This window comes from Microcaecilia unicolor, chromosome 5, assembly GCF_901765095.1.
Source record: "Microcaecilia unicolor chromosome 5, aMicUni1.1, whole genome shotgun sequence".
Taxonomy (NCBI): domain Eukaryota; kingdom Metazoa; phylum Chordata; class Amphibia; order Gymnophiona; family Siphonopidae; genus Microcaecilia; species Microcaecilia unicolor.
This window is the reverse complement of record NC_044035.1, coordinates 228,165,210-228,180,297: the sequence shown is the minus strand read 5'-3', so window position 1 is coordinate 228,180,297 and position 15,088 is coordinate 228,165,210. Positions and strand designations below refer to the sequence as shown.

At 43.2% G+C, this 15,088-nt stretch overlaps 1 protein-coding gene across 1 annotated transcript in view; it reads right to left on the bottom strand.

The window, feature by feature from the left end:
• Nucleotides 1–15,088, bottom strand: part of LCA5L (lebercilin LCA5 like) — a 213,743-nt gene that overhangs the window by 169,180 nt on the left and 29,475 nt on the right. The window contains exon 2 of the mRNA XM_030203831.1: nucleotides 12,963–13,483. Coding sequence (XP_030059691.1) covers nucleotides 12,963–13,483 — 521 coding nt within the window. The remainder of the gene's footprint in view (nucleotides 1–12,962; nucleotides 13,484–15,088) is intronic.

Below are 15,088 nucleotides of genomic sequence, written 5' to 3'. Positions count from 1 at the left end.
TTCCCCCCACTCACAAATGAGATAGTAGCACAAGCAGTAAAAAAAATTCTCCAATGCCCACTGCATGCTAGACAAATGTCCCAATTACGTTCTGAAAGCACCTGCTGACCGATTCATCAATCACCTTACCTCCCACCTCAACTTCATGTTCAGGGAAGGTCGATTCCTAATAAAAAAGAGCAACATACTGCTCACTCCTATCCCAAAGGATAGCAAGAAAGACATTAAAGACACCTCTAACTACAGGCCAGTACCATCCATACCTCTAAAGACCAAAGTAATGGAAGGCATAATGGTCAACCAGCTAGTTGACTACATAGACAAATTCTCCATACTTCATGACTCCCAATCAAGTTTCAGGACTCACAACAAAACAGAAATGGTGCTGATTATACTACTAGCGAAACTCAAAAAAGAAATCTCAATTGAGAAAAACATCCTCCTTTTACATTTCGACATGTCCAATGAATTCAACATGGTTGGCCACCACATCCTACAAAGAATACTCAATAAAATCGGCATCGGAGGAAAGGTGCTCAAATGGTTCAATGGATTTCTAACCACCAGGTCCTACCAAGTAAAGATGAATTCCACAATCTCTTCCCCATGGAAAGCAGACTGTGGGGTCCCCCAGGGCTCACCACTCTCTCCAATACTATTTAATCTAATGATGGCGCCCCTTGCTCGATCACTGTCCAGACAAGGCTACAACCCCTTAATATATGCAGATGATATAACAATTTTCATCCTTTTCAAGAAGACTCTATCAGAAATTACCACAAAGATCTCAGACCGCATAAACACTATGGAAACCTGGGCCTCAGCGTTCAAACCAGAATTCAACAGGGAAAAAACACATTGCCTAATACTAACATCACCACACAACACAGAACTCTTTACAAACATCAACGCCATGGGAACACCTATCCCAATAGCAGACAAATTAAAAATTCTAGGAGTCACCATCGACTGCAACCTATCCTTCGATGACCAGGTTACAAACACCACTAAGAAAATGTTCCACACTATGTGGAAACTCAAGCGTATAAAATACTATCTGCCCAGAGACATATTCTGCATACTTGTCCAAACCATGTCCCTTGTTCATGTAGACTACTGCAATGGAATCTACATAAGAAACAAACATTAAAGAGACTACAAACAGCACAAAACACAGCAGTTAGACTTATATTCGGAAAAAGACGATTTGAAAGAGCGAGCCCACTACTCCAAAACTTACAGTGGCTACCTATCAAAGCACACATATTCTTCAAAGATATGCACCCTGGTCCATAGAATAATCTTTGGCCTTGCTCCAGAATATATGGCTGGCTTGATAGATCTACCACCACACAATGCAAACAAGAACACAAGATCCTATCTAACTCTTCATTATCCCAAATGTCTAGGCCTAAGATTCAAATCTACACATATAACCAGCTTCATATACATCTGCACCAAAAACTGGAACTCTCTACTGAAAGACCTAAAAGGAATGAAGAACTACCTAACATTCTGAAAACAACTGAAAGCTCATCTCTTCTGGAAATTCCTGTCCAACAAAATCATATAGCTAAGGAGATCCCACCCACCACACCACATCACATGATCACAGACATAACTGAACCAGGCTAGAGATGATCCTCACAACTTGATACTTGTCTACCTAAGTTAATTGTAAGCCACACTGAACTTACCACTAGGTTGGAAAATATGGGGTACAAATGCAGAAAATAAAATAAATAAAAAATGCTAATTTTCAACGGTGATAACTGGTCAAGTGTCACTGAAAATTAGTAGATAGACCTGAACAAGTGATTAAACCATTTCTGGCCAGTTAAATCTTTGATATCAATCCCTAAATAAATAAGCCACACACCACAGATATTTCTTTGATGGGCAGAGCCATTGTATCATTTAGGAGTATGAAGTGTTTTGGGCTGACTAAGCCAATATCTTTGTACTGCTTAAGTACATTAAGGAGAAAGGGCAAGAGGAGGCTTCTGAAAGGAGAAATAAAAGGGTTTCCACTGATCCTGAAAGTGAAGAGGAGGATTCTTAGGACCAGCCCAGGAGCAAAGACAAAGAGGTCCCTGATTCTATGAGAAAAAGTGCCTGCTGCCATGTTTCTAGAATCTACAAGGAATCTGACAGGACTAGATCCAGAAGGGCCCAGGTTCCAAGAGAAGGAGAACCTTGCAAAGTGACACCCAAGGAACGTAAAAGTGGAGAATGTGTGCTCATCAAGGACCCCCAGAACCTGATACTGCAGTTGGAACAGAGATCTGCCACTGTCTTTGAACTTGAAGAAGAAGTGGAGTGATATGTGCCATAAAATTAAGTCCTCAATGTTTCAATTATTATGAAATACAGAAGTCATCTTGTGGCAGATCCTCTGATGTTTGACTACTATTCTGACTACAACATCAACCTCTGTGAGAGAGAAGTTAGATTTTCTCAAAAAGCTATTCTTAAGAAAAGCCATTTAGCAGAGTCTATGGCAGCACAGACCTGCAATCTTCTAAAATGGTTGGGAACAAGTGGAAATGTTATGTTACTCAATACAATAATACATTAACAGTCAACTGTAACTCAAAAGAAAACCATCAAACAATCTTGAAATGTGGATTTCTAGGGTCTCACATGGAAAATGGCCTTCTGCTGATCTGAATACTCCTTAGGCGCTTCCATCTCTGACATTGCAAGCCATTTATCAACTACACAACCACTTCTATTGAAGGTTGAAACAGCAATAAACTTAATGCTGTAACACCTATGAAAGAAAGAGTACCTTGAAGCAAACTTCTGTTTTGCACAAGTGTTCAGTAAGGCTTACAAGGATCACTACATAAGAAATTCTAAGGAGGTAATTCTACAACTGTGCATCCATAAATAGGTGCCCAGAAGGTGCCTGGTAGGAGCCTATTCTATATAGGAACATAGGTTCCTACTTTCTATTATAGAATACTAACCTACCACAGTATTTCTCAACCTTCTTCTAGAGGCACACCTAGCAAGTCAGGTTTTCATGATTATCACAATGAATATGCATGTTATATTTTGGAGATACTTTTGCATAGATTTGCATACAGTGGATCTCATACATATTAATTCTGGTAATCCTGAAAACCTGATTGGCTAGGTGTGCCTCCAGAAGAGGGTGAAAAAGCACTGGCCTAACAAGTTAGATATGCGCCTAGAATTTATGTCAGCTATAGAGCTGTTGTAAGTGTTTGCGACTAAATGTCAGAGACATGTGTGTAACTTACGTATTCTATAAGTTAAATGCTTAAGTGGGCGTCTCACCCAGGTTTAGCCCATGCACATGGCCCCTTGCAAATACATGCTATATAAGTTATACATGTATTTATAAAATAGCACTTAGGTAGAATTTTGGCCTTTTTGTGCTTATGTGCACATATATACATGCAAATGTCATTATTCTATTTATTTATTTGCATTTGTATCCCACATTTTCCCACCTATTTGCGGGCTCAGTGTGGCTTACAATACATTGTAAATAATGGAAATACAGTTTGTTACATTACGATTATGGTTACATTGTGAATAGTTAAGGAAGACAGAGTTATATCGGTCACCTTTGGGGCGTAGAAACTATAGGATATGACGTTGGGGAATTACTACGGTGATCGAATAATAACAAGAGAGTGATGGGTAGACAGTTTTTATTTGTGGGTAGATTGTTGAGTGGGAGAGAGTTCGGGGAAGTGGAGTGCGTGAGATAATGTCTTGAGTCAACATAGCATTGTGAAGTTTGCTGAGTAAGCTTGGGAAGCACTTATGTAAGGTGGTTGTATGACTACTTTTAGGGGTTCACTTTGCTTTTTACCCCTATTAGTTTTTTTACCCCTGACGCAGCCTGAGGGCGAAACGTGGCCACGTCGGGTAACTTGTAATAGACCACTTCTTCTGTTACCCACCTGTTCTATTTTTTTGTCTTTTTTGATCTGCTTTTTTTCTTTTGATTTGCTATTTCTGTGGCAGATCTTTGCCTTTTTTTTTGTTTCTGTAAACTGCACTGAACACTAAAATGGGGATATTAGCATTATATAAGACCAAATTTGAATTGAACATGCGCCTACGAAAGGCCCTAGTTCTATAAAGGAAAGTAGACACCTACTTTTCTTTATAGAATACAAGCCGTTAAGCCCATTAAAATGGGCAAGATTTTTTGCTAATCTTCAAGATGAGTTACCATCGATTCTTATATGTTAATGCAAGCCGTTAAGCCCATTAAAATGGGCAACATTTTTTATTTGTGAAATGTAATTCCCTTATTGTTGTATTATTTTGTGTGTGTGTGTGTGTGTGTGTGTGTGAGAGAGAGAGAGAGAGACAGTGAGGCATATTTTCAAAGCACTTAGCCTTCCAAAGTTCCATAGGTTTCTATGGAACTTTGGAAGGCTAAGTGCTTTGAAAATATGCCTCAGTGTGTGTGAGAGAGAGAGAGAGAGACAGTGTGTGTGTGAGAGAGAGAGAGACAGTGAGTGTGTGTGAGAGAAAGAGAGAATGTGCGTGTGTGCGCGCCTATGTGAAAGAGAGTGTGAGAGTGAGATCAGAGAGAGAGAGAGTGTGTGTGTGTGTGTGTGTGTGCGTCTGTCTGTAAGAGAGGGAGAGAGTCAAGGAAGAAGATAAATTTCTCCCTGCTTTTGTTTGTCTTGTAAAAGTAGAGGAGGTAATATTGTGTGTGTGTGTGTGTGAGAGAGAGAGAGAGTGAGTGTGTGAGAGAGAAACAGAGAGCGAGAGAAAGTGTGTGTGTGTGTGTGTGCGCCTGTCTGAAAGAGAGAGTGAGTTCAGAGAGAGAAAGAAAGAGAGAGAGAGAGAGAGAGAGAGAGAGAGAGAGAGAGTGAGTATGTGTGTGTGCATGTGTGTGTGTGAGAGAGAGAGAGACAGTGAAAGTGGGTCAAAGTTGTTGGAGGGGGGATTCCAAGATGGCGTTGTGAATGGACGCACCTGTGTTAGCTCCTGGAAGTTGCTCTGTTTGTAGGTCCTCTACGGCACCTCTGTCGCTTCATTAAGCATGGGGAAACGGAGGGGAAAAGTGAAGGAACATCCCTCAGCTCCTGTGACTTCTTCAGCAACGAGGCAGACAACTTTGCAATTTTTCAGACAGCAACCAGGACCTCAGGGCTTTTCGACCCCCTCTGCAACTCTTGGCACTTCGGTGTCGATTGAGAATGGAAACGGGGCTTCCCTGAGCCCCGTGGAACGAGTTGCTCCACCCCAGCCTGGAGGGGAGTTGCTGGCAGCTCTGACAGGGAAGGAAGCTGAAGGGGCTCAGCCCGACCTGTTTGAGGGAGTGTCTGTAGTAACGGAGGCTGAATCTCAACGCCCAGAACTATTGCTACAATCAGCTTCAAAGGTATTGCCTCAGGATATAGTTTCTAAACTTGCTTGTGTTGAAGATCAACCTCTCCCTTCTCCATCCATTAGTGGTGTGAATAGACCAGCAACTGTGACATTAGAGTCACTATGGGATATGGTTTACAGCATTCACACTTCTATGCAAACTACTTTAAAAGTGAATACTTCTGACAAGACTCTTTCTGAGGCTGCCCTGCTTCAGGCGCAAAAGACTGCACAGTAAACCTTAGATTTGGAGACTGTGAATATTAAAATTCAAGAAATGGGATCTGTAGAAACGGCTTTGGTTAAGGATAATAATTTCCTACATAAAAGATTGGAGCACCTAGAAAACCAGACTAGAAGATTAAACCTCAGGTTTCTTAATTTTCCCATGGTTAAAAAATATATGATTGATATTCTTGGAATGGATAAGGACTCACTGCCTCACCTTACTCGGGCTTATTACATCAGGAATGGTGGAGTGGTGGAAGAAAATCCCCCGATAGCAAGGGAAGGAATGGATCTTACTTCTTTCCTTGAAAGTTCATTGGAGATAATTACTCAGAGGTTGACTCTGCTTGTTACTTTTGTGCTGGAGCCTGACAGGAATGCCGTATTAAGGCTTTCCTTGAGACACTTAGAAAATCTGTTTTTGGGCTCAAAAATTCGTATTTTTCCTGATCTCTCAAGGCCTACACAGATGAGACGGAGGGCCTTTCTGGAACTCCGCCCTAGGGTGGTGGCACTGGGAGCAACTTTTACATTGCGTTTTCCTTGTTATTGTAATGTAATGCTTGAGGGTAATCAGTTTCAATTTGTAGACCCAAAACAGTTAAAACAATTTCTAGATGCTAGAGTGGAATTGAATGTTGTGTGCCCTCCCTAAATGCAGGCTGGGGTCTGAGCTAGAGGTTGCAACCACTAGTCCTTAATTATTGCTATATGTTTTACTTTAAATTCTAAATTCTTGGATTCCAAAATTTCCTAAACTTGTGGACAGAAAGGCTGTTAATGATATTTCTCTTTATTTTTTATTTTTGCCTTTTGTATAAATGCCGATTGCATATTCACGTATTGTGATGATATATGGAAATATATGAATAAAGAAATAATAAAAAAAAAAGAGAGACAGTGAAAGTGTGTGTGTGTGCACGTCTGTCTGAAACAGAGAGAGAGTCAAGGACGGAGGAGATAAATTTCTCTGTTTGTCTTGTAAAAGTACAGGAGTTAATATTGTGTGTATGTGTGAGAGAGAGAGTGAGTGTGTGAGAGACAGAGAAAGTGTGTGTGCGTCTGTGTGAAAGAGAGAGTGTGAGAGTGAGTTGAGAGAGAGAGAGAGAGAGAGAGAGAGAGTGAGACTGTATATGACCATCTCCTCCTGGCTCTCTTCTCTCCAGGTCCCTTCCCTTCCATGGGCACCATTTCTTCCCTTCCCAATCACAGTCTCCTCCTGTTTCTCCTCTTTTCCCTTTACTTGCTCTCCCCTGCCCTCCATGATCACCATTTCTCCCTTCCACTCCATAACCAGTCACCCTTGTTTTTTTCATCCCCTATTTCCAGCATCTGTCCCTCTCAAACATCTCTCTCTCTGCCCTCCTTCTACCTGCAATTTTTCCTGCTCTCCTGAATCCCTCCCCCTCCCCTTGGTCCCCTTTCTCTGTCTCTGTTCACTCCTGAGCCCTCACTCCCACCCCCACAGTCCACGTTCTCTCTCTTATACCTGCTCCTCTCTGCCCTCCAACTTCATCTTATTCTTTAGTTCTGCAGGCATGCTTCTTTCAATCGCTTGAAACTGCTGTAGCGTCCTGCCCAGAAACAGGAAGTTCTATCAGAAGAGGCAGGACGCTAGAAAGGCTTCGAGCAACTGAAAGGAAAACCATGCCTTCATAGCTGCATCACTAAAGGCAAATTTCAGAGGGCCGACATGCTGCCCACGCTAGTATGCCGGGCTTAGTCCTCGTCTGCACCAAAGATGCCCAGAGGCCACTGGTGGAGCCCGGAGGAGGTGCGCCTCCTCCTAGGCCAGATCGCCGGCTCGGGGGGGCGTCCGGTTCCTCATGGTCTCCACCAGCCGGCCCAAAGAAGCGCTGTGGCGGGATATCTGTGGTGAGCTGGCAGCCCGGGGCTACCAGCGCAACGTGTGGCCTAGTTCCGGGCCAAGTGGAAGAAGATGAGGCAGGCGGGACGGCCCGTGTTTGGCTGATTTCCATGTCGGCACGTACAGAGAGAGAGCTGTTCTGCGCATGCGCGGCACGTCGGTCACTCTTCATTTATATAGTAGGACTAGTGCAAATAGCTTAAAACATAAGGCATGAACTCTTATACCATATCCATAGCTGGTGTAAATGCCCGCAATTAGTTGTGTGCTACAGCATGTGTAAAGCAAAGTTACTCACCTGTATCAGGTAGTCTCCGAGGACAGCAGGACATATGTTCTCACATGTGGGTGACATCATCCACTGAGCCCAGTACAGATGCTGCCCAGCATTCTTTCATCTTCTGGAAGACTTTGACAGGTCTAACCACACATGTGTGTACCTTCCCACCTGCCTGACTTGCACAGGACCCTCAACTGGATAAAAAATTATAATTCAACTCCTAGAGGAGGGGGTATGTGAGAACATATATCCTGCTGTCCTGAGAGAACACCTGATACAGGTGAGTAATTTTGCTTTCTCCAAAAAAGCAGGACATGCTGTTCTCACATGTGGGAATCCCTAGCTACCAGGCTCACCAAAACAACAAGCATTGGTCAATAGGGACTTGCAATGGCAAGGCTAATGTGAACCAATAGCACTAATAACATAAACTTTCCTGTTGTGAAGGTGCAGCCTGTAACAGAAAAGAATCGGCCTAGGAGGGTGAAGTTGGATTCTAGACTCCAAACAAATTCTGCAGAACTGTCTGACCAAACCGGCTGTCGTACTGGGTATTCTGCTTGAGGCAGTAGTGAGATGTGAATATGTTGACTGAAGACCATGGTGCAGCTCTGCAAATCTCCTCAATAGAGGCTGACATCAAATAGGCAACCAATGCTGTCATGGCTCTGATATTATAAGCCATGGCATGGCCCTCCAGAGTCAGCCCAGCCTGGGCATAATTAAAGGAGATGCAGTCTGCTAGCCAATTGGATCAAGTGTTTTTATCGATGGCTGCCCCCATCCTGTTTGGGCCAAATGAAACAAGAAGCTGGGTGGACTGTCTATGGGCTTTAGTTCACTCTGGATAGAAGGCTAAAATTTGCTTGCAGTCCAAAGTGTGCAGTGCGCTTTTGCCAGGATGGGCATGAGGTTTCAGGAAAAACATTGAACAACTGTCTGATCAAGATGGAACTTTGACACTACCTTAGGAAAGGCTGTATGCAGAGAACTACTCTGTTATAGTGAAACTTTGTGTAAGATGGATCAACTACTAGGGCCTGCAGCTCACTGACTCTGTGAGCTGAAGTGACCTCCACCAAAAATATGACCCTCCAGGTCAGGTATTTCAGATGACATGAATCAAGTGACTCAAAGGAAGCTTTTATCAGTTGGGTGAGGATAACATTGCGGTCCAATGACCTAGTGGGAGGTTTGATGAGGGGTTTTATCAGAAGCAAACCTCACATAAAACAAACAACTACAGAGATGGACTTACCCTCTACATGGTGATGGTAAGCGCTAATTGCACTGAGGTGAACCCTTAAAGAGTTGGTCTTTAAACCAGACCCAGAGAGGTGTAAATGAACACTGATTTTGAGTAGGGCAAGAGGGAGGATCTAGGGCTTTGCCCTCATTCTAGAGGGCAAACCTCTTCCATTTGAAAACATAACAACTTTTAGTGGAATCTTTCCTGGAAACCAGCAATACCTTACAAACACCTTCAGGCAGTTAAAGGGATGCAAATTCTACGCTCTCAACATCCAAGCTGTGAGGGCTAAGGACTGGAGGTTGGGATGCAGAAGAGACCCCTCATTCTGGGTGATGAGTATCAGAAAACAGTCCAATCTCCAAGGTTCTTAAAAGGAAAACTCCAGAAGAAGAGGGAACCAAAACTGCCTTGGTCAATAAGGCGCAATGAGGATCATGGTTCCTTGGTCCTACTTGAGTTTCAGTAGAATCTTTCCAGCTAGACGGATTGGAGGATATGCATACAGAAGGTCTTCCCCCCAGTCAAGGAGAAAGGCATCCGATGCTAGCATACCATGTGATGTAAGTCTGGAGTAGTACTGACAGATCTTGTTGTTGAGATGAGTGGCAGATCCACTGGGGCCAGGGCTAGTGTAAGAATAGTCTGCAAAGAAGTAGGAACCAAATAAGAGGTGGGGTCCTGGCTGTGGGGAGACTGGTGCATCAGCATCGCTTCCATGGAGGGGGTGGTTCTCATGGCATTGATGCTTCTTGAGTACCAGTGATGCCAGTGCCCCAGCGTTCCTCACACCATACTTAGAGGGAGAGTGACATCCATGCTTTTTCATCTTTGCTTGATGCAGAATATCGGGATCCCTGAGTAGCGTTAAGGATGATGTGGAATCATCGCGGGTCCTAGGTGTCAGGTCCAATGATGCTCGACCCAAGCGGGAATTACTGATGTCCAATGTTGAGGCAAGTGGAGACCTTCCAGATGCCACTGTCTCTTCAGCCTTCGATGTAGTTCCTGATGTTACTGAGGTTGATGCTTCCGATGCTGATGGACCGGACTTCTGCGTACCTCTCAACTCTTCTGTGTTCTTTTCTGCATTTTAGAACAGGATTTATAGTGAGAGGACTGATGATCGGGACTGAGGCATGGTAGGCACCAGTTGTGAGTTTGTCACAGACATGGTCCTACCACACCTCAAATACTTTTTAAACCCACTAGAAGGGTTTTGGGACATCTCTGGAAAAGTGGCTGAAGTGAAATCACATGGTTCAATTGTCAAAAATGTATGTGTGTGTGTGTTTTTAAGGCTGTGAAGGGAGCTCAGGAGGGGCATAATCGAACGGGATGCCCAAGTTTTCCTGAGGGCGTCCTCACAGGACATCCCCGCGAAGGGGTGGGGAAACCCATATTATTGAAACAAGATGGGCGTTCATCTTTTGTTTCGATAATACAGTTGGGGACGCCCAAATCTCAACATTTAGGTCGACTTTAGAGATGGTTGTCCCTGGTTTTCGGCGATAATGGAAAGCGAGGACACCCATCTCAAAAACGACCAAAACCAACTCATTTGGTCATGGGAGGAGCCAGCATTCGTAGTGCACTGGTCCCCCTGACATGCCAGGACAGCAACCGGGCACCCTAGGGGGCACTGCAGTGGACTAACTGATGCACTAACTGAATGGAAAAAGCCCTTCCCTTACCGATCCCTTAGCGATTCGGAAAGGAACGGGCATGCATGAAGGAAATCACATGCAAATGAGCTGCTCACTGTTAGCTCATTTGCACACGATTTCCTTCCTAAGGAGGGAAAGCCAGAGCAGAGCAGCCAAGCATTATGCGTGGCTGCTCTGCGCGTACCAAAGATGGCTTCATACATGCAGACAAGCTGTGTGTATAATAGCCGTCTACAACCTTAAATAAATTGTCATCTACAACCTTAGAAAAATACAAGTCCAGGTGCTCGTCAGGGATGTCTTTTTTTTTTTTTAGACTATGGGTGAAGGATGTCCTTTGCTATGCCTCCATCCCTACAACAGTAGTTGAGGACATCCAAAATGTGGATGTTTCTGTGAGAAGGACATCTATGCCTGGATGCTTCCTGTGAGAAGGATGCTATGCCTCTGACACCCCCTTTATTCATCTGGATTGTGGATCACAAGTAGCAGCAGTGGGATTTGAACTGGCCACCTCTGGATTGCAAGACCAGTGCTCTAACCACTAGGCCACTCCTCCACTCCCTTGAAATTTGGCTGTCCCTGTGGGGGGGCAGTTCAGGACGTCCAAAATGTTTGAAAGAAGGACGTCCACACCTTCGCTATGCCTCCGCTGACACACACATACCTCCGTTCCCAGGGACCTGCATACTGCTGCGATGGACCTGAGTATGACATTTCAGGCTGGCAAAAAAAGTTTTTAAAGTTGTTTTTTTCAGGGTGGGAGGGGGTTAGTCACCACTGCGGGAGTCAGGGGAGGTCATCCCTGATTCCCTCCGGTGGTCATCTGGTCAGTTCACGCACCTTTTTGAGGCTTGGTCCTAAGAAAAAGTGGACCAAGTAAAGTCAGCCAAGTGCTCGTCACGGACGCCCTTCTTTTTTCCATTATCATTCGAGGACGCCCATCTGTTAGGCACACCCCAGTCCCGCCTTCGCTACACCTCTGACACGACCCCGGGAACTTTGGTCGTCCCCACGACGGGAAGCAGTTGGGGATGCCCAAAATTGGCTTTCGATTATGCCGATTTGGGCGACCCTGAGAGAAGGACACCCATCTCCCAATTTGTGTCAAAAGATGGGCGCCCTTCTCTTTCGGAAATAAGCCTGCAGGTCTAACTGCGAACTGCAGAAAAACAAAGGAAACTTTCAAATTGTTGAAAAAGTCTAAAACAAGTAAGGGGATAGGAGAAAATAAAAATAAAATAGGTCCTGTGCTACTCACAGCGACTAAGGGCAGGAAGACCAGGAAAAGAGTTCAGTCAAACCACGCATCAGAGACAAGGCAAAATATGTCTACACAGCTCAGCAGAAGAAACAAAACTAAGGGTCCCACGTGAGTCAGGCAGGCATGAAGGTATGCAAACATGTGAAGTGGAGCCTGCCAAAAGGCTTCTTGAAGATAAAAGAACGCTGGGCAATATCCGTACCAGGATCTGTGGATGACATCACCCACGTGTGAGAACAGCATGCCCTGCTTGTCCTTGAAGAAAAGATAGTATACTATAATTTACACACATATTTATTTATTTATTTTTATTTTACCATCTTTTTAAAGGAATTCATTCAAGGCAGTGTACAGTAAGAATAACTCAAACATAAGCAACAGAATTACAGCAGTAAAAATATTCAAATAACAATACACAGTATGGCATAGCACACTACTTACAATGTCAACAATACATAATAAAACATTTTATTAGACAGCGTAGGGTATAAGCAAAGATGGAACAAATAGATTGGCAAGAGAGTAAGAGAAGTTAGAAAATAAGGGGACTAATTTAAAGAAAGTTGCACATGAGGTCACAGAGGTATTTGTGTGCTCTACTCACACCCCTCCCAAACTATATCCATTCACACCTCCACTAGCGAAGTATGCAAATCCAAATTACTGGTTGGTATTCTAAAAGAGGCCATTTATGCAAATAAATTACTAAAATACCACCATTTCCGCTCCCTTTTGCCATCTACAACTAGGTAGCTCCTTACAGACTTTTCCATAAATATGGTGTCCCAAAACCAAGAGTTACATACAGTATATATAAGTAAAGGAGGTTGATATTTATTAAATACACATCCATGCATATGTGGCATCATCTTGAAGGAAAATAAATGGAACACTTACAATATAAATTATTCCACTGGATGCTGATAAATATTTCTTGCAACAAGAGATAAATTTAGATTAGATTCTCCCAAATACGAGCCCTTGGCATTTAAAATGCTTATTATTAAACTCTTAAAATGCAGTAACGGATATATTACCTTTATTTGATTCTCACTGACTTCCAATTGCACTGCACACGCTGATAGTTTTTCAGTAAGTTCCTCCCTTTCTGCAAGTTTTTTATCTTCTGAAATTTTTTGTAATTTTTGCATAATGTGTTTAGTTGTGCAGAGTTCAACTTCAGCTTCCTTAAGCTTCTTGGAAGTGATGCGCTCCTCTTCCTGGGATTTCCTGAATAGCCTCCTCAACATCTTCACCTCACTATGGTGATTTGCTATAAGTTGGTGCCAGCCATTCTCTGTATTTTCAAATTCTCCTAGTGCCCTGATGTGCCGCTGTTGAATTCGTTTTAGAATCTTGTTCTCCAAGCTTGCTGTTTCCACCTTACACTGCATCTCATAGAGTTCATTTTTCATTTCTTTAATTTTGTGAAGTCTAGCTGATAATATACGATGGGGTACATCATTTTTCATATTAATCTGAGCAAGATTCAGAGAGTGAAGGTTTAAAAGAGTAGTGCGCCAAGCATTGGACTTCTTCCATGCTAGCGTCCTATTTCCTGTATAAACAGATAAGCAATATGTTTATTCTTATACAACTACAATCTCAAAATTATATTGTGTCTTTTATAAAATTAGACCATATTTGAATGACAAAACAGATCCAGTTTTTGCAAATGCCCTAGACATTTTATAGCAAAATATGTAAAAAAAAAAAAAAAATAGCACTACAGAAGGAGAAAAAATAGCCATGTCTTCATATTCTGAGGTTCACTATTACAGGGATGATGGTTCATTAATAGTTGATTGCCCTAGACCTCAGGAAAATAACTGTCAACAAGGGGGAGTACCTCAAGGAGTTGTTAGCAGGATGGGAAAAACTAGGTGAAATAGAACAGCAGCAAGCAAAACTAAAAGAAGACCATAGACCGCTACTAAATGGACTTGGGAAAAATCCACAATTTCAGGAATAACATGTATAAAATGTTTGTACATTTGGGTAGCTTGTCAGGTGCCCTTGACCTGGATTGGCCGCTGTCGGGGGACAGGATGCTGGGCTCGATGGACCTTTGGTCTTTTCCCAGTATGGCATTACTTATGTAAGATACTGCAAAGGCAACTATCACTAAGGACTAGATTTACTTAAAGGTGCTACCATACATTAATGTACTTTAGGGCAATTCTACAACAGGACACCTTCATTTGGGCACCTCAGTAACATGGTCCTGGGACAGAGAAATATCCAGAGTACCTGAATGTAACTCACCTTGAGCTACTACTGAAAAAGGTGTGAGCAAAATCTAAATAAATAAATAAATAGTGTGATAGGTTATTTTGTATGGACACTTGGACACTCAAATATCCATATAGAATACTAGTGTACAGTTAGGTTCCCCCATTTACACTAACCTGGCATAAATGGGGGCATCTAAATATAGCAAGCATGTGGGCAACAAAAATCTGTAAGTTGCCCACCTAAATGTCTGCCCCCTTACAAATGCACACTATGTCATCAGAGTGCCTATTTGTAGAATACTGCTTAAGCGCCTACATTACATTTTCATGGGTGAATGTATACTTAGGTGTCCAACCCTTCAAGCTGCCACTTGTAACTATCACTGTCCATGGGGGAGAAGCCAGGGATGCCCCCTGAGGAGACTGAAGCCACAAGGATATGCTGCTTCTCACCTTAGTAAAATAGGCAAGGAAGCAGTGGGACAGGAAAGATGGCTGAAGACTCACATGGGCCCCCAGGGTACCACACTGAGAGTCACCACCATTGACCTGAGAACTTGCACATATACTCAAGTCCAAGGGCTCAAAGACTGCAACAACAGGCAGATCTGACGCTGAATCTTGTCCCTCCTGTGATCTGGTAAAAACTCTTTCTCCTGGGAGGTGTCAAAACGAACTCTCAAGTACTCCAGAGTCTGCATAGGAATCAAAGTGACTCTTGGCAAGATTGAATATGCAGCCCAGGGACTGCAACAGAAGAATTACTCTTGAGGTGGCTTGCTGACTGTCCTGAGAGGAGGATATGGATGACCTCTGATGGCTTCCTTCCTCTGAAATGCAGTCACTACCACCATGACTTTGCAGAAGGTCCTGGGTGACATTGATAGACCAAATGGCATCTCCTGAAATTGGAAGTGCTGTCCTAGGAT